Source organism: Mesoplodon bidens, assembly GCF_964165515.1.
Source record: "Mesoplodon bidens genome assembly, chromosome: 8".
NCBI lineage: Eukaryota > Metazoa > Chordata > Mammalia > Artiodactyla > Ziphiidae > Mesoplodon > Mesoplodon bidens.
Genome location: NC_138165.1, coordinates 66,761,953 through 66,783,741, shown reverse-complemented (window position 1 = coordinate 66,783,741; position 21,789 = coordinate 66,761,953). Strand labels below are relative to the sequence as shown.

Here is a 21,789-nt window from a genome sequence, read left to right as displayed (position 1 = left end):
CCATTGACAACTGAAAGCATCTTGAGAACAGGTAAGATGTTGAAGTATGTAATATGAGGGGTGAAGAAACTTGAGAATTTTTAAATTCTCAAGAAAAGCATAGATAATCAGTTACAGTTACCTTTAAATATTTGAAGGTTCCCTCTGGGAGATAACATTTCCTTCAGTCTTACAGGGAAACTGTGAGCAATAAGTGAAAATTACAGGGAAAAAACTTTTAACAATTTTCACTTAAGATAACATAAGTTGTTCTTGCTGAATTTGATTATATTAACAAAACATTAAGATACTTTACCTGGTGTTTTTTATTTGAAACATAATTAGAACCCATCTCTATTTTTATGCAACATATGTAAAATCAAATGATGGAAATTTTGAGAGAGAAACATACAGTTTTTGGCAGCTAATTATCAATTATGAAATTATAAACAAATTATCTCAATGTCTGTCCATATGAAAGACTGTCCTCCTTGTAATATTTAAATTGACTAGTTTTCTTCTTTCATCACCAAATTAGTATGGGCATATTGTCTCAAGTGAAAGATGCAAAAATGTGTGAAGGTAACTTTAATGATCTCCAGTCATACATCTCCTTTCCCACAACCTTGAATTAATAAATTTCAAATGTCTTTTGTATATTCTTCCATACTCCCTCTATATTCATATGAATATATTAAATACACGCACATGTAGAAGTTATTCATTTCTTTTCCAAAAATATGGATCACAAATAGTACATTGTAATGTAAAATAAGGTCTCTTGATAAATGTATTAACCATTCCTCAGATCAGAAGGTTTGTTCAATCTTCTTTCTATTGATGGATATTCAGTTTTTTTACTTTTTAGTTTTATATTGCCGTCACGCTGCTTGCCACAAACATCTTTGTATATGTGTGTATTTAGTTACTATTGCTTTTATTTTTATATGGTATTCTGTAGGAACATTTTTAAAAGTGGGAATGCTAGTTTAAGGATTATGAGTATTTCTTTTGTTTAATAGGTATTACAAATTACTCTTTTAAAAAATTGTAGCAAGGCATGCAAGAAAAGGAAAGAGAATTTCATTTCCCCCATCGTCTTATAGCACTGGATATTACCAAATTTTAAAAGTTTGGTAAATCTGAAGACAAAAATATTATTTAATTGTTGCTTTAATTTGCATTCCCTCGAGTGAGGTTGAAAATAGATTTTATGATGTTGTTTGTTGTTGTTATATTTCTTCTTCTGTAAATTTCCTGCTGTATTAGTTAGGATAATCTAGGATATGCTGATAATATATTAACCCAGAAACTTTGATGGTATAACACAGGAGAATTTTACTTCTCAATCATGTTACATGCCCAAAGTGGATTAGCAGCAATCCCAAATCCACAGACTAAAAAATGTTCTTCGATGTTGTATTTGAACCACCTGCAATATTTGTTCCAAGGGAGCTTCCAAAGAAGCAAAGAATTTTAAAGGAGGCCTATCAGCTCATAGCAGCCTTAGCTTCAAACTAATACCCATCACTTCTTCTTACACTAACTAGTTCCATAGCACCAATCTAACTTTCAGTAGGGTTGGGAAGTACAAGCAAACTGAGTTTGGTGAATATTTGATAGCTACTAACCATGTCTACAACAACTGCCATTTTTATAACTTGATATCTGTCTTTTCTTAAACCAATTTATCAGGAGTATTTGTAGGAGATATTAACTTTTCATAGATTAGGTTAAGATATACTTGTTTAGTCTATTATTTATTTGTCTTAGTCTTTAGCTACTTTGTGGTATCCTTTGCCACACACACAAAAAAAAACCCTCCATTTTTCTAAATACTATTACTCTTGTACAATATTTATTCATTTTCTTTACATTTAAATATTTACTTCATTGACATTGATTTTTAAATAATGAACTAAGAACCTGGCTGTTCTTCTGTTAGATGATTAATCAACCCCATCAACAACATTTATTAAATAATTTCCCACTGAACTAAAATATTTCCTTTATAATACTATATTAGGTTCCTTTATAGGGTTTATATCTCTTCCAAAACTGCTTTTTATGTATTTCACTAGATACTGTGTGCCTTAATATGACAATACACTTCCTTTGCATACAATGTTTTCATACTCAAATTTAATAGCTAGTAAAACAAGAACAGAACCTCCTCTTCCAATTCTTTAAAATTTTACTAGGTATAATTTTTCTGACCTATAAAAACCTATTTAAAATCTAAGGTAAAATCAAATTATTGTGGACTTGTTTGAAATTATTCATTAATTTTACAATCACTTTTATTCAGCTACGTGGTTTCTCCATTTTGTGCAGGTCTTGAAAAAAATTATATAGGTTTTTCATTTTTACCATAAAATTTATTTACAGTCATTTTATCATTTACTATTTATGTATTTATTATTTATTACCATAAGATGGTATTTTTATTTCCATTTCTCAGTGGCAATTGTTAGTAGAGATAAAAAGCTATACTGACTTTTGTGTATTAACCTAAACAATCAACAAATTTTCTTATTGATATACTCACAGTTTCTTTAGTTTTCTAGGTATACACTCATGTTATCTAGATCTAAGAGTAAGTTTCTCTCTCTTTTGCCTATACAACTTGTTTTATTTTGTATTGTCTTGTCACATTACCTAGAAAAATAATGTCCAACAGAACTTTCTGCAGTAATGTAAATATTTTAAACCTTCACTGACAATAGGTAGCTACTAGGCACACATGGCTAATGCAACTGTGGAACTGGCTTTTTAATTTCATTTAACTTAATTAATTTAAATTTAAATTGTCACATATGAACAGCATCTACTGTACTGGACAGTGTGTATCGAAAATACAAAAATAATTTTGAAAAATATCATGATAATGAACATCCCTGTCTTCTTATTTTTAATTATCTCAGTATTTTACTATTTTATATGTTGTTTGCTGGTTTATCTGTGATTGTGGGTGAATATTCTTCATTGTTTTTAAGGAGTCTTCTTCCATTCCTATTTCCTTAATAAAGTTTAGAAATTTAATTCCGATTGGAAACAGAATTTTAGCAAATACTTTTTGGCATACGGTTTCTCTTTTTTAATGTGTATATGTAATTACTTAAGATTGATGCCCTAATTTTGAACAAAACTTATATTTTTGTCTAAATCCTTTCTGTTTCTGTTGTTATTCTTTTCACATTATGGGAATTTAATTTTCTGAACAATGTATTTAGAAAGTTAATAGTGCTAAGTGAATTGTTCTAGAGTTTCTTAACATGTTACAATATTAAGATTATGATAAATGCATAAAATGACATGAGAAAAATTCCACTTCTCTATGATCTAGAATACTTCATATTACATAGAGCTTTAATGTTTAGATAGAGCTCAATTATAAAACAATAAGTGTCTTATGGCTCTCAATGGGAGATTTACAAATATCTTTCCAATTCTTTTCTGTAATTATTGATTATTATTTGGTGATTGCTTTCTATGTTTTGAAGTCATTCTTGATAGTTTATATTATATTTTTATAGGAAATCATCTATTTCTTCTAGCTTTTCTAAGTTATTGCTGTAGTATTGTTCATAATATTTTATAATTCCTTTGTTCTTTTTTTTTTTTTTTTTTTTCCAGAAAAAACGGTTTTTATTCTCTTTACTGTAATTTATGACTCAGTTTTTATGGCCATTTTGAAACTAAAAATGAATCCCCTCCCCCCAAAAAAGGAGAAGGAAATTTGCCAATGACTAAAGAGATAGGAACTTATTATATAACCATAAAACCATACTTTTGCACAGATTACTTAAAGCCAAGGCAAGGCAGCATCAGTTAAATCATTATACATTAAATAATTAGAACCTTCAGAAGTAAAAACCATAGAAATGTTTTACTTTTAATTTTCTTAAGTAAAAAAACTGTTAACAAGACTTAGTTGATACCTAGTTACGTCATACAGCATTTTTTTTCCTTGAAAATACTCACTCTTGCATTGCATTCTTTAGAAAACAGACTAGAAGATACCTGCATTTAACAATTTCTGTGAAGAACATTCAACCACATCCATGTTTTTCATGATACTAGAAATACTGTTATATGTCAGGTTAACCTATCTCTTAGAAGAAAAAATAAGATAATTGAAATAACTAGAATCTTTAGTTCTGTTTCCACAAATAAAACCTATCACTTTTCACAATGAGAAAGCAAAAAATAATATACAAACCAAAAGAGCTAACCTGAAATCATTCATCCCCTTTATCAAGATAACAGGTTAAATGCAGGAGATCAACAAAACAAGAATAGTTACTGGTTTTTTTAAACCATTTAACTAACTCTGGCTCAAAGTTAATAAATAACAGCAATGTGCAATCCATAAATGTATATAAATTCCGTATCACATTTTCCCTATTTTAAAAGGAAAGAAAATAGTTTTAACGTGTAAGAGGAAGAAGAATAAAACATTACTAAAAGGCAATTTTGCCATTGTCACTGCTCAAGAAGTACCACAGTAACCTTCTAGCAAACAGCTGCTGCCCGTGCCCCAAAATGTGAGATTAGGTGATTCTAAGTAAACATTAGGGGAAAAATTACAACGTTTTTTGTCCTCGTTCATATTGCTCTCCCAGCCCCAGAAATTCAGATTAAATGAATTTTGCAGAGCATTTCTACCTAGTCTAACAACTTAACGTAAACATAAAGCAACATTCATTTTTAAGTTAAAATCGTAACACTGTTTTTCAAACTGAAAATGGGATTCTCATCATATAAGAGAATAAGCTAAACAGCAAATTGTTGTGTAGAGACAATTATTTACCATAATCAATTCAAGTGTAACTTGAAGTTCTCAAATTACTTATTTTCAACTCAAGTAAAGACAATTAGGCCACTGCAGTCATTTCCTCATCTGTGTCACTTGATTCATCTTTCAGTTCCAATTCTCCTAAATCTGTGTCTACAGCTGTCACAGTTTTCTTCTTACACTTCTTAGGCACTGCATCATTAGCACAGATTTTTCTCATTTTAATGTTTGGCAATTTCTTCAGATCAAAATCCCATTCCCTAAAAGTTTTCAGATTACCTGCATTTAAAATGTCTGGAATCTCAAGGCCGTAGCCCCCGTACTGCCGCCGCTCACGCTCCATGGTCTGCTTGATGACGGCCTCTCGGGCGCAGTGCCGCCGGCCCTGCCTGGCCTTGATGCTGTTGTGTAACTCAATCTGCTCCAGCTCACTGCTGAACCGATTTAAATACCTTTCAATTAATTCACAAGCATCTCTCTTTGAATATCCTACTTTTTTGGGATCAAGATGATTTTGAAACCACTGCAGTTTTTCACCAATAAGGTTGAGACGCAACGCCTTTTCATTCTTTAGTTTTTCCTTTTTTTCTTGTTTGTGGGCCTCTCTCGTAATTTGAGCCGCTTTTCTACTATATGGATGGATGACTTTTTTTTCTTGTCCTACACTTCTTCCCTTTGGTGCTTTAGGCATGGCGACGTCCTCACGGCCTGGGACCTCCGGACCTCCGAGTCCACACGGCGAGACCTCAGAGTTGGCGGCGGCAACAACTCACGAGGCGACGCCAGCAAAATCCACTCCTTTGTTCTTTTATCCTCTTCTTTTTCTAAAGTTATATCTATTTTATCAATCTAAATATTGCATAATTTTGCTATCTCTTATAGTTCTTTTGTCAGATTTGTTAAAAGTTTGTCTAACTGACATTTTTAAAGAAGCTTTTGGCCAGTTGGTTTAGACTACTTTGTATTGTTTTCTATTTAATTATTTCAACATTCATTGATCTACTTTCTCTGTTTCTTTTCGTTGGCTTCACTTTCTTTCTTTTTTTTTCCTAATGTTTTAATTTGGACACTTCATCAGTCTTCCTTATTTTTCTTCAGTCTGCATTGGCTATATTATATCAGTCTTATAATAAATTTTTCTTATTAAAAAAATTAGTTAAAGTCCCATTTACATTTTTTTCTCTTTGATCCCAACACTTTTATTTTATTTTATTTTTTTTGAGAGGAAAAAATGTCTTTATTTCATGGGAAGAAAAATACCAAGTATGACACAAGGCTGATACCCACCCAATGGCCTGATATGTTTTCCTGAGGGATTTTGTTGTGTTTATTCCTCTAGCATTTTTCCATTTCTGATTTTTAGGGTGGACCTTCTGTGAAGTTTCCTCATCCCAGCTGTTATGATATTTAATACAGAGTTGCCAACTTCTGATCTGGCGGTTCTAAGACACAGGGTAAGGAAAATAAAGCTTTCCAGTATTTCTGAATCCTATCCTCCACCCTATTTGGAATTAGTGCTTTCATCTCTGGTCAATCCTGAATTGTTTCTAACCCTAGCTTCAATCTTCCTCTCCCCCAGAATAGCAGAACACTTACTAATGGTAAAGATCCATGTCCATGTCCAGAGTTCAAATTACTCATGCCCCACACAAATCTCAATTTACTCTTTTTTCCTTTTCTGTCCCTCTCCTCCCCTCTACCCAAGTAAATTATGGTGGTTTTCTTTGGGGGATATATTTACGTTAAAGAGCTTTTATTTTTTCTAAGATAAAAATTAGATTTTTATTTTTAAACTAACTAGGAAAAACAGAATAATCTTTAAAAAGGGTAATTATCTGGGGATCCTAATGTTACTCCATGGGATGGCTTAACACTTCCAGTAAGGGAAGTCATGGTATTTCATTCTAGAAATACACAAGAATCGCTACTTCCTGCTCCCTCCTGCCCTCAGCCTGAATTGTTCAATGTTAATGTGAAGTGGTCCTGACTGGTCCTGTATTTTATGCGTGGCCTGCTGCAGAACAAGGCAGATAGGGAATTAGAGGTAAGCAGAATTAATACGTGAATGCCTCAGAGTCAATGTTGAAAAAACGGATATGATACCTAATATGCTAAAATTCAACGAAAAGGCATTGTTGTAACCCAGAAATTACATATCTAAATAGGGTTATAGTAGCAAATTTACAATAATTGTATAGGCAATGGTTTGAAATCCAGTCTGTAGCCGCTGTCTCAAACTTGAAAGGATCCAGCCATCAAAATATGTCAGTAATCTTGGGGACCAGACTGGGAATATGCTCAAAGATTTGGGTTATATTATGAAGTATTTTAACATCTTGGGTCATCTGGTGTAAGTTGGTTTGAATCTGACCTGAGTTGGTAGATTGTTCCATATCTCATCAAATCAGTTTCTTAGTTCTGAGAATGGTCAGTTTAATTAAAGGGTCGTGTCTCATTTCAGGAGGTGGTATTGCAGGTGGGCTCCCAAAGTTAGGTATATATGGTGCTTATTTGCATCAGGTTACTTAATAAAAGGCATTTCTATAGAAACAAAAGAAAAAAATGGTTAATGGTTGGAGCAGACTATAAACCCAGTCTGAGTCCCAAGGGTGATCAATCAAGATTTTTAGATGTTGAGTTTAAAGCATCTTCAGATGGAGTGAGGGAAGGCAGTGGAAATCTAATGGAGGTTCTTGGTTAGCAGTTTGAATGTCTCTGGTAATCCTTTTGAGCGACCACATAGCAACAGACACAAAGATTTTCCATACACGAGCTATTGTGGTGATTCCTCTGAAGTTTATATTAAGTTGTCCTACTTTAGCTTGCATAGTTTGGAGGAATGGACAGTTTTAGTCTGAGAATTTCAGAATTCTGGAGGGATCAAGAAAGGAGAAAAAGTAATTGTTTCACTTTTGTTCACAAAGGTATACTTTAACAAATTGCTGTAAGTCATAGCTTAAGAGAAAAAGTTTTCTTAAATATGGAAAACAAAAGATGAAAGACCCAGCAATGTTCAAACAAAAAGTCATAAAAAAATTATAATCACATTCATCAATTCATTCAGTCCTATGTAATTAATTTTTGATCTTGATCTTTTGTTAGCTATTTTATGAATCCAGTTTTTCTTAGAGTTCTGTAAATTCTTACCTAGTTCAGTGGTATGATCTGACAGTTAGCAGAAACCTGTATTTGTCAGAGTCCCTTCCACAAATCTCCTTGAAGATGAAGCACTTTTGCAAAAGCATCAGAGCAAAACAAAAGCTATCTGTAAGTGACGAAAGACTTAAAAATGCCCATGGTTAAAGATCTGATAAGTGTTCATTATAATGCAATTGATAAGGAAATTTGGTTCTTTCTCTAACACAGGACATTTCAAGATGATAACTAGAATTATGACTGATAATATTACATATCAGATTTTCAGTTTCATATAATTTCTGAAACACATATTCATAACATATATCCATAAAGAAGGTTTAGCATTATTTCTTATTTGACAGTGCTTCCCATATAACTTAACATGTCAAATAAGCCTAATTAGTTTAATGTTTCTGTTTTATGAGGAGAGGCCCTCTGGAAATCCCGAAGTTACTTCCAGGTCAAAAGACTTCATTTAGAATTTGATTTTGGGAAGTCTGTCAAAAATACCAAAAGATGGGCTTCCCTGGTGGCACAGTGGTTGAGAATCTGCCTGCCGATGCAGGGGACGTGGGTTTCTGCCCCGGTCCGGGAAGATCCCACATGCCACGGAGCAGCTGGGCCCGTGAGCCATGGCCGCTGAGCCTGTGCGTCCGGAGCCTGTGCTCCGCAACAGGAGAGGCCACAACAGTGAGAGGCCCACGTACCGCAAAAAAAAAAAAAAAAAAAAAAAAAATCAAAAGGTTTTGGACATTTGAGTAAATAGGATCACCAATTATGATGAAACAGTACTTAATTATCTACTTAACCAAAGTGACAAAATATTTTAAAGGCAAATACAGGAGGTTACATAGTTGTAAGCAAAACAGCTCTTTTAATGTTGAGGAAACTCAGTTTTCTTAAGTAATCAAAAACCTGATTAAGACAACATGAAGCACAAAATTATTCTGATAAAACTCATAATCTTTGCTTTGTAGCCAGATCACTTAAAAGGTAAAGAAATACCTTTCACAATCTCTTATGAGGAGCAGACCAATACTCCAAAAAACTTTGTCCTTTTGGCAGATGAAAGAAAATTGCATAAGTGTACTTTGATACTAAATGTTATTTAAAAAAACTCTTATAATAACAATTCAATTTTAGCCAACCTGACCACACAAGGTGAAATTCTCTTTTTCTCTCTCTTCTCAACTTTCTATACAATTTTGTCCTTTATTCACCTCTTCCTCATTCTGAAATAACCAGCTTTACTTTAGGACAAAAGACAAAAAAAAAAAAAAAAAACCAAAATAATTACTTGCATTTCCCTTAGAAATGCATCTCCATACATCATAGCTTTCTTACCCAAAACACATCTTACTTTCCTTGCATATTAAGATTTTTTCCTTATTATTTCTAGGAGTTTTAATTACATATATTAACTAGGTCCTTAACCCTTAAAAACCTTAATTTCTAGTGAAAACTAAGAAGTAAGCAATTGTGAACTGTCTGTTACACCAGCATTCTTTAAGATTGGCAAATCTGTGAATATATTTTATAATTTGTAGAAACATACATTTCCTCATAGAATAATTTTTCAATGTCGCAAAAATCATGTTTACTAACAGATTCAAATATCTTTAGTTCCTCTATAATAAAAGGTCAAAAGTTGGTAAACTTAGACTTGTTTGGTAATTAATGTTTTACTAGTTTATCTTATTTGGAAATGATCTAGATAGTCAGTGAATTCCCATCATTTATTTTAACTTAGCAAAAGTCTAAGCCTGGAAGTTACCAAAGATTTGGGAAACTATTTTTAAATAGACATACTATAACACATAATTCTTGCTGAAAAGTTCACCTAAAAACTCTTCCTACTTACATCTATTTAAATCATTTGCTCCCAACAATTATGTTTAGATTACCTGTGAAAACTTCATTAGGCAATAGAAAAAGTCAGCCATCATCCCGAGCTACTTTTCTTGCTGACAGATTTTATAATAGAGATAACATGAATTTATTTGACTAGAAAACTCAGGTAGAATATAAGTAGTTTATCTGCACTATATTTAATGCTGATAACTCTGAAGACATACTTATTTTAATTAAACCAAATCTAAACTAGCTTTTACTTACCAAAAATTATCCTAGATCATGTAAACTTGAAAAACTTTTGGGTTAGTTTTTATATTTCTGAGTTTAAGTAATAGTTAATTCATAAGAGTTTATTTTTAAGACAATTAAATAGAGTTCTTTTATGAATTAATTTTGGCAATACCATCCGGAGGTAGAGAAGAAAAAATAATCACATACGCCTAAAATACATACATAGAGTTTTGTAAACATGCAGACAGACACAAACAGAGACCCTATAGCTTCTGTTCCAAAATTTTAGCCATGAATCAGGTACAGCAATATAAAACTCACTAGTTTACAAATAATAGCTGAATCCAAATTGACAGACAGAACAAGTAGAAGTTACCTGTTTCCATGGCTGAAACTTTATACTAACATTTGTGGAGAAGACTTTTTAAGATTTGTGTTTGTCCTTGACAAGTAATCTTAAGGAGGCTGTGGACTAGATTTGGGGCAAGAGAGCTTTTACAGCAGTTTGTATTTTAAAAGGCCCCTCCCCCTGCTATTTAAACCCTTCAGCCTCAAGTGATTGTGGGTAGTGTTTAGTTGCCACCTGGGGTGTTTACATTTCCAACACATGGTAAGGTTTACATCTTCAAGTGATAGAGAAAGAATGTAAATTTTCTTCTAGGAGTTTTAGTGCCTTTTGGATGGTTTCAGTAATCCCAATAAAATGTAGTAGCACAGCCCTATAATTAGGGGAAGCACCTTGTAAAGATAATTTCTCTGGACTCAGGGTCAAATGGGACATGTTCAGGGTTGGACATAAAGACGGGCATCATTTTGGTCACTATGGTCATGGAAATGATAAGCCCATTGGACCACGCCAACTTTTCATGGCAGGAGACAAGCCTCATCTAAAGTTTTCCATTCACTGTGAGCCTTAGCAGTGATCACCGTGATGGAAGAATGGGCAGGGTACCAGGCAATAAATATCCAGATGAGGAGACGGAGGGCCCTGGTATGAATATCGATGGCTCTGGGGGCCTCTGCCTTCCAGTTTCCCTCTTCCTCCTCTCTAGAGGCCTCAAGAACCCTGTCAGCCTTTCCCTTGGCAGGAGGGATACCTCTAGAGGAATGTTTCTTAATTCTGACACATTCAGGGGAAGGCCAAGGGGGCTCAAGATCTGTGGTATCGCCCCCGGAGGAAGATGGCGGAAGAGTAAGACGCGGAGATCACCTTCCTCCCCATAGATACATCAGAAATTCATCTACACGTGGAACAACTCCTACAGAACACCTACTGAATGCTGACAGAAGACCTCAGACCCCCCAAAAGGCAAGAAACTCCCCACATACCTGGGTAGGGCAAAAGAAAAAAAAGAATAAACAGAGACAATAGGATAGGGACGGGACCTGCACCAGTGGGAGGGAGCCGTGAAGGAGGGAAGGTTTCCACACACTACAAGCCCCTTCGCGGGCGGAGACTGCAGGTGGCGGAGGGGGAAAGCTTTGGAGTAGTGGAGGAGAGCACAGCAACAGGGGTGCGGAGGGCAAAGCGGAGAGATTCCGGCACAGAGGATCGGTGCCCTCAGGCACACACCAGCCCGAGAGGCTTGTCTGCTCGGCCGCCGGGGCGGGCGGGGCTGGGAGCTGAGGCTCGGGTATCGGCTTTCAGTCGGAGCGCAGGGAGAGGACTGGGGCTGGCGGCAGGAAGAGAGCCTGAAGGGGTTAGTGCACCACGGCTAGCCCGGAGGGAGTCCGGGTAAAGGGTCTGGAGCTGCCGAAGAGGCAAGAGACCTTTTTCCCTTTTGTTTCCTGGTGCGCGAGGACAGGGCATTAAGAGGGCTGCTTGGGGAAGCGCCGGAGACAGGCGCGAGCCGCGGGTAAGGCGCGGACCTCGGAGACGGGCGTGGGACGGTGGGGCTGCTGCCGCTGCCGCCGCCGCCGCCGCCGCCGCCGCCGCGGGGCCTGTGAGCGAGCGCGGGTCACTTTCCGCCCCGCCTTCCAGGGGACCTGTGCACCCCGCCACTGCCGGGGTCCCGGGACCCGGGGACGGCTTTCCCGGGAAAGCGCACGGAGCGCCACGGGCTGCTGCAACGTCACGCCGTCCTCTGCCGCCGCAGGCCCGCCCCACACTGTGCGCCCCTCCCTCCCCTCTGCCTGAGTGAGCCAGAGCCCCCGAATCAGCGGCTCCTTTAAACCCGTCCTGTCTGAGCGAAGAACGGACGCCCTCCGGCGACCTACGCGCAGAGGCGGGGCCAGGTCCAAGGCTGAGACCCGGGAGCTGTGAGAGCAGAGAAGAGACAAGGAAATCTCTCTGTGCAGCCTCGGAGGCAGCGGATTAAAGCTCCACGGTCCATTTGATGTGCCCTGCGTCTGTGGAGTGCATGAATGGACAGCGAATCATCCCAAATTGAGGAGGTGGACTTTGAGGACTAGATTTAAGACTTTCCCCCCTTTTCCTCTTTTTACAATGAATTATTCCAAATTAAGGAGGTGGACTTAGAGAGCAAGATTTCAGACTTCTCGCCCTTTTCCTCTTTTTACAACGAATTATCCCAAATTGAGGAGGTGGACTTGGAGAGCAAGATTTTTGATTTTTCCCCCTGCTCTCTTTTTGTGAATGTGTATGTGTAATCTTCTGTGTAAGATTCTCTCTGTATAGCTTTGCTTCCACCATACGTCCCAGGGTTCTATCGGTCCGTTTTTTTTCAATAATTACTTTTTAATTTTAATAACGCTACTATATTTCATACTTTATTCTATTTTACTTTACCTGCTCTTTCTTTTTTTCCTACCTTCCCTTCCTCCCTCCCTTCCTCCGCTCCTCCTTTCCTTCTTTCTTTTTCTTTCCTCCCTCCCTCCCTCCCACCCTTCTTCTTTCCACTTTCTTTTTCTTTCCTTCCTCCCTCCCTCCCTCCTGTCTTTCTTTCTTTCCTTCCTCCCTCCCTCCCTCCCTTCTTCCATTCACTCTTCCTTTTGCTTTCATTCCTCCCTCCCTCCCTCCTTTCTTTCTTTCTTCCTTCCTTCCTTCCTTTCTTCCCCTCTTCCTTTCTTTCCCTCTCTATTTCTTTCTTCTATTAATTCTTTCTTTCTACTTTTTCTCCCTGTTATTCTGAGCCGGGTGGATGAAAGGCTCTTCGTGCTGCAGCCAGGAGTCAGTGCTGTGCCTCTGAAGTGGGAGAGCCAACTTCAGGACACGGGTCCACAAGAGACCTCCCAGCTCCACATAATATAAAGCAGTGAAAATCTCCCAGAGATCTCCATCTCAACACCAACACCCAGCTTCAGTCAACGACCAGCAAGCTACAGTGCTGGTCACCCTATGCCAAGCAACTAGCAAGGCAGGAACACAACCCCACCCATTAGCAGAGAGGCTACCTAAAAACATAATAAGGCCATAGGCACCCCAAAACACACCACCAGACGTGGACCTGTCCACCAGAAAGACAAGATCGAGCCTCAACCACCAGAACACAGGCATTCCCCCACCAGGAAGCCTACACAACCTACTGAAACAACCTGAGCCACTGGGGACAGACACCAAAAACAACGGGAACTACGAATCTGCAGCCTGCAAAAAGGAGACCCCAAACACAGTAACATAAGCAAAATGAGAAGACAGAAAAACACACAGCAGGTGAAGGAGCAAGATAAAAACCTACCAGACCTAACAAATGAAGAGGTAATAGGCAGTCTACCTGAAAAAGAATTCAGAATAATGATAGTAAAGCTGATCCAAGATTCTATTTCCAAGATCCATAATCTTGGAAATAGAATAGACAAAATGCAAGAAACAGTTAACAAGGACCTAGAAGAACTAAAGATGAATCAAGCATCGATTAAAAACACAATAAATGAAATGAAAAATACTCTAGATGGGATCAATAGCAGAATAACTGAGGCAGAAGAACGGATAAGTGAGGTGGAAGATAAAATAGTGGAAATAACTGCTGCAGAGCAAAATAAAGAAAAAAGAATGAAAAGAACAGAGGACAGTCTCAGAGACCTCTGGGACAACATTAAACGCACCAACATTCGAATTATAGGGGTTCCAGAAGAAGAAGAGAAAAAGAAAGGGACTGAGAAAATATTTGAAGAGATTATAGTTGAAAACTTCCCTAATATGGGAAAGGAAATAGTTAATCAAGTCCAGGAGGCACAGAGAGTCCCATACAGAATAAATCCAAGGAGAAATACGCCAAGACACATATTAATCAAACTGTCAAAAATTAAACACAAAGAAATCATATTAAAAGCAGCAAGGGAAAAACAACAAATAACACACAAGGGAATCCCCATCAGGATAACAGCTGATCTCTCAGCAGAAACTCTACAAGCCAGAAGGGAGTGGCAGGACATAATTAAAGTGATGAAGGAGAGAAACCTGCAACCAAGATTACTCTACCCAGCGAGGATCTCATTCAGATTTGATGGAGAAATTAAAACCTTTACAGACAAGGAAAAGCTGAGAGAGTTCAGCACCACCAAACCAGCTGTACAACAAATGCTAAAGGAACTTCTCTAGGCAAGAAACACAACAGAAGGAATATACCTACAATAACGAACCCAAAGCAATTAAGGAAATGGGAATAGGAACATACATATCAATAATTACCTTAAATGTAAATGGACTAAATGCTCCCACCAAAAGATACAGATTGGCTGAATGGATACAAAAACAAGACCCATATATATGCTGTCTACAAGAGACCCACTTCAGACCTAGAGACACATACAGATTGAAAGTAAGGGGATGGAAAAAGATATTCCATGCAAATGGAAATCACAAGAAAGCTGGAGTAGCAATTCTTATATCAGACAAAATAGACTTTAAAATAAAGACTATTAGAAGAGACAAAGAAGGACACTACATAACTATAAAGGGATCGATCCAAGAAGAAGATATAAGAATTGTAAATATTTATGCACCCAACATAGGAGCACCTCAATACATAAGGCAAATACTAACAGCCATAAAAGGGGAAATCGACAGTAACACAATCATAGTAGGGGACTTTAACACCCCACTTTCACCAATGGACAGATCATCCAAAATGAAAATAAATAAGGAAACACAAGCTTTAAATGATACATTAAACAAGATGGACTTAGTTGATATTTATAGGACATTCCATCCAAAAACAACAGAATACACATTTTTCTCAAGTGCTCATGGAACATTCTCCAGGATAGATCATACCTTGGGTCACAAATCAAGCCTTGGTAAATTTAAGAAAATTGAAATTGTATCAAGTATCTTTTCCGACCACAATGCTATGAGACTAGACATCAATTACAGGAAAAGATCTGTAAAAAATACAAACACATGGAGGCTAAACAATACACTACTCAATAACGAAGTGATCACTGAAGAAATCAAAGAGGAAATTAAAAAATACCTAGAATCAAATGACAATGGAGACACGACAACCCAAAACCTATGGGAGGCAGCAAAAGCAGTTCTAAGGGGGAAGTTTATAGCAATACAATCCCACCTTAAGAAACAGGAAACATTTCGAGTAAACAACCTGACCCTGCACCTAAAGCAATTAGAGAAAGAAGAACAAAAACCCCCAAAGTTAGCAGAAGGAAAGAAATCTTAAAGATCAGATCAGAAATAAATGAAAAAGAAATGAAGGAAACGATAGCAAAGATCAACCAAACTAAAAGCTGGTTCTTTGAGAAGATAAACAAAATTGACAAACCATTAGCCAGACTCATCAAGAAAAAAAGGGAGAAGACTCAAATCAATAGAATTAGAAATGAAAAAGGAGAAGTAACAACTGACACTGCAGAAATACAAAAGATTATGAGAGATTACTATAAGCAACTCTATGCCAATAAAATGGACAACCTGGAAGAAATGGACACATTCTTAGAAATGCACAACCTGCCAAGACTGACTCAGGAAGAAATAGAAAATATGAATAGACCAATCACAAGCACTGAAATTGAAACTGTGATTAAAAATCTTCCATCAAACAAAAGCCCAGGACCAGATGGCTTCACAGGTGAATTCTATCAAACATTTAGAGAAGAGCTAACACCTATCCTTCTCAAACTCTTCCAAAATATAGCAGAGGGAGGAACACTCCCAAACTCATTCTACGAGGCCGACATCACCTTGATACCAAAACCAGGCAAGGATGTCACAAAGAAAGAAAACTACAGGCCAATATCACTGATGAACATAGATGCAAAAATCCTCAACAAAATACTAGCAAACAGAATCCAACAGCACATTAAAAGGATCATACACCATGATCAAGTGGGGTTTATCCCAGGAATGCAAGGATTCTTCAATATACGCAAATCAATCAATGTAATTCACCATATTAACAAGTTGAAGGAGAAAAACCATATGATCATCTCAATAGATGCAGAGAAAGCTTTCGACAAAATTCAACACCCATTTATGATAAAAACCCTGCAGAAAGTAGGTATAGAGGGATCTTTCCTCAACATAATAAAGGCCATATATGACAAACCCACAGCCAACATTGTCCTCAATGGTGAAAAACTGAAACCATTTCCACTAAGATCAGGAACAAGACAAGGCTGCCCACTCTCACCACTCTTATTCAACATAGTTTTGGAAGTTTTAGCCACAGCAATCAGAGAAGAAAAGGAAATAAAAGGAATCCAAATTGGAAAAGAAGAAGTAAAGCTGTCACTGTTTGCAGATGACATGATACTATACATAGAGAATCCTAAAGATGCTACCGAAAAACTACTAGAGCTAATCAATGAATTTGGTAAAGTAGCAGGATATAAAATTAATGTACAGAAATCTCTGGCATTCCTGTACACTAATGATGAAAAATCTGAAAATGAAATCAAGAAAACACTCCCATTTACCATCGCAACAAAAAGAATAAAATATCTAGGAATAAACCTACCTAAGGAGACAAAAGACCTGTATGCAGAAAACTATAAGACACTGATGAAAGAAATTAAAGATGATACAAATAGATGGAGAGATATACCATGCTCCTGGATTGGAAGAATCAATATTGTGAAAATGACTCTACTACCGAAAGCAATCTACAGATTCAATGCAATCCCTATCAAACTACCAATGGCATTTTTCACAGAACTAGAACAAAAAATTTCAAAATTTGTTTGGAAAAACAAAAGGCCCCGAATAGCTAAAGCAATCTTGAGAACGAAAAACGGAGCTGGAGGAATCAGGCTCCCTGACTTCAGACTATACTACAAAGCTACAGTAATTAAGACAGTCTGGTACTGGCATAAAAACAGAAAGATAGATCAGTGGATCAGGATAGAAAGCCCAGAGATAAACCCACGCACATATGGCCAACTTATCTTTGATAAAGGAGGCAGGAATGTACAGTGGAGAAAGGACAGCCTCTTCAATAAGTGGTGCTGGGAAAACTGGACAGGGACATGTAAAAGTTTGAGATTAGATCATTCCCTAGCACCATACACAAAAATAAGCTCAAAATGGATTAAAGACTTAAATGTAAGGCCAGAAACTATCAAACTCTTAGAGGAAAACATAGGTAGAACACTCTATGACATAAATCACAGCAAGATCCTTTTGGACCCACCTCCTAGAGAAATGGAAATAAAAACAAAGATAAACAAATGGGACCTAATGAAACTTCAAAGCTTTTGCACAGCAAAGGAAACCATAAACAAGACCAAAAGACAACCCTCAGAATGGGAGAAAATATTTGCAAATGAAGCAACTGACAAAGGATTAATCTCCAAAATTTATAAACAGCTCATGCAGCTCAATAGCAAAAAAACAGACAACCCAATCCAAAAATGGGCAGAAGACTTAAATAGGCATTTCTCCAAAGAAGATATACAGAGTGCCAACAAACACATGAAAGAATGCTCAACATCATTAATCATTAGAGAAATGCAAATCAAAACTACAATGAGATATCATCTCACACCAGTCAGAATGGCCATCATCAAGGAATCTAGAAACAATAAATGCTGGAGAGGGTGTGGAGAAAAGGGAACACTCTTGCACTGCTGGTGGGAATGTGAATTGGTACAGCCACTATGGAGAACGGTATGGAGGTTCCTTAAAAAACTACAAATAGAACTACCATATGACCCAGCAATCCCACTACTGGGCATATACCCTGAGAAAACCATAATTCAAAAAGAGACATGTACCAAAATGTTCATTGCAGCTCTATTCACAATAGCCCGGAGCTGGAAACAACCTAAGTGTCCATCATCGGATGAATGGATAAAGAAGATGTGGCACATATATACAATGGAATATTACTCAGCCATAAAAAGAAACGAAACTGAGCTATTTGTAATGAGGTGGATAGACCTAGAGTCTGTCATACAGAGTGAAGTTAGTCAGAAAGAGAAAGACAAATACCGTATGCTAACACATATATACGGAATTTAAAAAAAAAATGTCATGAAGAACCTAGGGGCAAAACGAGAATAAAGACACAGACCTACTTGAGAATGGACTTGAGGATATGGGGAGGGGGAAGGGTAAGCTGTGACAAAGCGAAAGAGAGGCATGGACATATATACACTACCAAACGTAAGGTAGATAGATAGTGGGAAGCAGCCGCAGAGCACAGGGAGATCAGCTCGGTGCTTTGTGACCGCCTGGAGGGGTGGGATGGGGAGGGTGGGAGGGAGGGAGATGCATGAGGGAAGGGATGTGGGAACAGATGTATATGTATGACTGATTCACTTTGTTATAAAGCAGAAACTAATTAAAAAAAAAAGAAATCTAGAAACAATAAATGCTGGAGAGGGTGTGGAGAAAAGGGAACACTCTTGCACTGCTGGTGGGAATGTGAATTGGTACAGCCACTATGGAGAACGGTATGGAGGTTCCTTAAAAAACTACAAATAGAACTACCATATGACCCAGCAATCCCACTACTGGGCATATACCCTGAGAAAACCATAATTCAAAAAGAGACATGTACCAAAATGTTCATTGCAGCTCTATTCACAATAGCCCGGAGCTGGAAACAACCTAAGTGTCCATCATCGGATGAATGGATAAAGAAGATGTGGCACATATATACAATGGAATATTACTCAGCCATAAAAAGAAACGAAACTGAGCTATTTGTAATGAGGTGGATAGACCTAGAGTCTGTCATACAGAGTGAAGTTAGTCAGAAAGAGAAAGACGAATACCGTATGCTAACACATATATACGGAATTTTAAAAAAAAATGTCATGAAGAACCTAGGGGCAAAACGGGAATGAAGACGCAGACCTACTTGAGAATGGACTTGAGGATATGGGGAGGGGGAAGGGTGGGCTGTGACAAGGCGAAAGAGAGGCATGGACGTGTATACACTACCAAACGTAAGGTAGATAGATAGTGGGAAGCAGCCGCAGAGCACAGGGAGATCAGCTCGGTGCTTTGTGACCGCCTGGAGGGGTGGGATGGGGAGGGTGGGAGGGAGGGAGATGCATGAGGGAAGGGATGTGGGAACAGATGTATATGTATGACTGATTCACTTTGTTATAAAGCAGAAACTAATTAAAAAAATAAATAAATAAACTTAAAAAAAAAATGGAAAAAAAAAAAAAAAAAAAGAAATAAATGAAAAAGAAATGAAGGAAACGATAGCAAAGATCAACCAAACTAAAAGCTGGTTCTTTGAGAAGATAAACAAAATTGATAAACCATTAGCCAGACTCATCAAGAAAAGAAGAGAGAAGACTCAAATCAATAGAATTAGAAATGAAAAAGGAGAAGTAACAACTGACACTGCAGAAATACAAAAGATCATGAGAGATTACTATAAGCAACTCTATGCCAATAAAATGGACAACCTGGAAGAAATGGACAAATTCTTAGAAATGCACAACCTGCCAAGACTGACTCAGGAAGAAATAGAAAATATGAATAGACCAATCACAAGCACTGAAATTGAAACTGTGATTAAAAATCTTCCATCAAACAAAAGCCCAGGACCAGATGGCTTCACAGGCGAATTCTATCAAACATTTAGAGAAGAGCTAACACCTATCTTTCTCAAACTCTTCCAAACAATATCAGAGGAAGGAACACTCCCAAACTCATTCTACAAGGCCACCATCACCTTGATACCAAAACCAGGCAAGGATGTCACAAAGAAAGAAAACTACAGGCCAATATCACTGATGAACATAGATGCAAAAATCCTCAACAAAATACTAGCAAACAGAATCCAACAGCACATTAAAAGGATCATACACCATGATCAAGTGGGGTTTATTCCAGGAATGCAAGGATTCTTCAATATACGCAAATCAATCAATGTGATACACCATATTAACAAGTTGAAGGAGAAAAACCATATGATCATCTCAATAGATGCAGAGAAAGCTTTCGACAAAATTCAACACCCATTTATGATAAAAACCCTGCAGAAAGTAGGCATAGAGGGAACTTTACTCAACATAATAAAAGCCATATTTGACAAACCCACAGCCAACTTTGTCCTCAATGGTGAAAAACTGAAACCATTTCCACTAAGATCAGGAACAAGACAAGGCTGCCCACTCTCACCACTCTTATTCAACATAGTTTTGGAAGTTTTAGCCATAGCAATCAGAGAAGAAAAGGAAATAAAAGGAATCCAAATTGGAAAAGAAGAAGTAAAGCTGTCACTGTTTGCAGATGACATGATACTATACATAGAGAATCCTAAAGATGCTACCGAAAAACTACTATAGCTAATCAATGAATTTGGTAAAGTAGCAGGATACAAAATTAATGTACAGAAATCTCTGGCATTCCTGTACACTAATGATGAAAAATCTGAAAATGAAATCAAGAAAACACTCCCATTTACCATTGCAACAAAAAGAATAAAATATCTAGGAATAAACCTACCTAAGGAGACAAAAGACATGTATGCAGAAAATTATAAGACACTGATGAAAGAAATTAAAAATGATACAAATAGATGGAGAGATATACCATGCTCCTGGATTGGAAGAATCAATATTGTGAAAATGACTCTACTACCCAAAGCAATCTACAGATTCAATGCAATCCCTATCAAACTACCACTGGCATTTTTCACAGAACTAGAACAAAAAATTTCAAAATTTGTTTGGAAACACAAAAGACCCCGAATAGCCAAAGCAATATTGAGAACGAAAAATGGAGCTGGAGGAATCAGGCTCCCTGACTTCAGACTATACTACAAAGCTACAATAATTAAGACAGTGTGGTACTGGCATAAAAACAGAAAGATAGATCAGTGGATCAGGATAGAAAGCCCAGAGATAAACCCACGCACATATGGCCAACTTATCTTTGATAAAGGAGGCAGGAATGTACAGTGGAGAAAGGACAGCCTCTTCAATAAGTGGTGCTGGGAAAACTGGACAGGGACATGTAAAAGTTTGAGATTAGATCATTCCCTAACACCATGCACAAAAATAAGCTCAAAATGGATTAAAGACTTAAATGTAAGGCCAGAGACTATCAAACTCTTAGAGGAAAACATAGACAGAACACTCTATGACATAAATCACAGCAAGATCCTTTTGGACCCACCTCCTAGAGAAATGGAAATAAAAACAAAGATAAACAAATGGGACCTAATGAAACTTCAAAGCTTTTGCACAGCAAAGGAAACCATAAACAAGACCAAAAGACAACCCTCAGAATGGGAGAAAATATTTGCAAATGAAGCAACTGACAAAGGATTAATCTCCAAAATTTATAAACAGCTCATGCAGCTCAATAGCAAAAAAACAAACAACCCAATCCAAAAATGGGCAGAAGACTTAAATAGGCATTTCTCCAAAGAAGATATACAGACTGCCAACAAACACATGAAAGA

The 21,789-nt window shown here is 37.2% G+C and overlaps 1 protein-coding gene and 1 long non-coding RNA gene across 2 annotated transcripts in view; both read right to left on the bottom strand.

Moving 5' to 3' along the window:
* LOC308621493 overlaps window positions 1–21,789 on the bottom strand; it is a 408,448-nt gene that overhangs the window by 361,539 nt on the left and 25,120 nt on the right. The window lies entirely within an intron of this gene.
* Window positions 3,599–5,567, bottom strand: LOC308621749 (translation machinery-associated protein 16). Its single transcript, XM_081242495.1, has one exon. It carries the CDS (start codon window positions 5,466–5,468, stop codon window positions 4,857–4,859), a length of 612 nt encoding a protein of 203 aa, XP_081098621.1. The 5' UTR covers window positions 5,469–5,567; the 3' UTR covers window positions 3,599–4,856.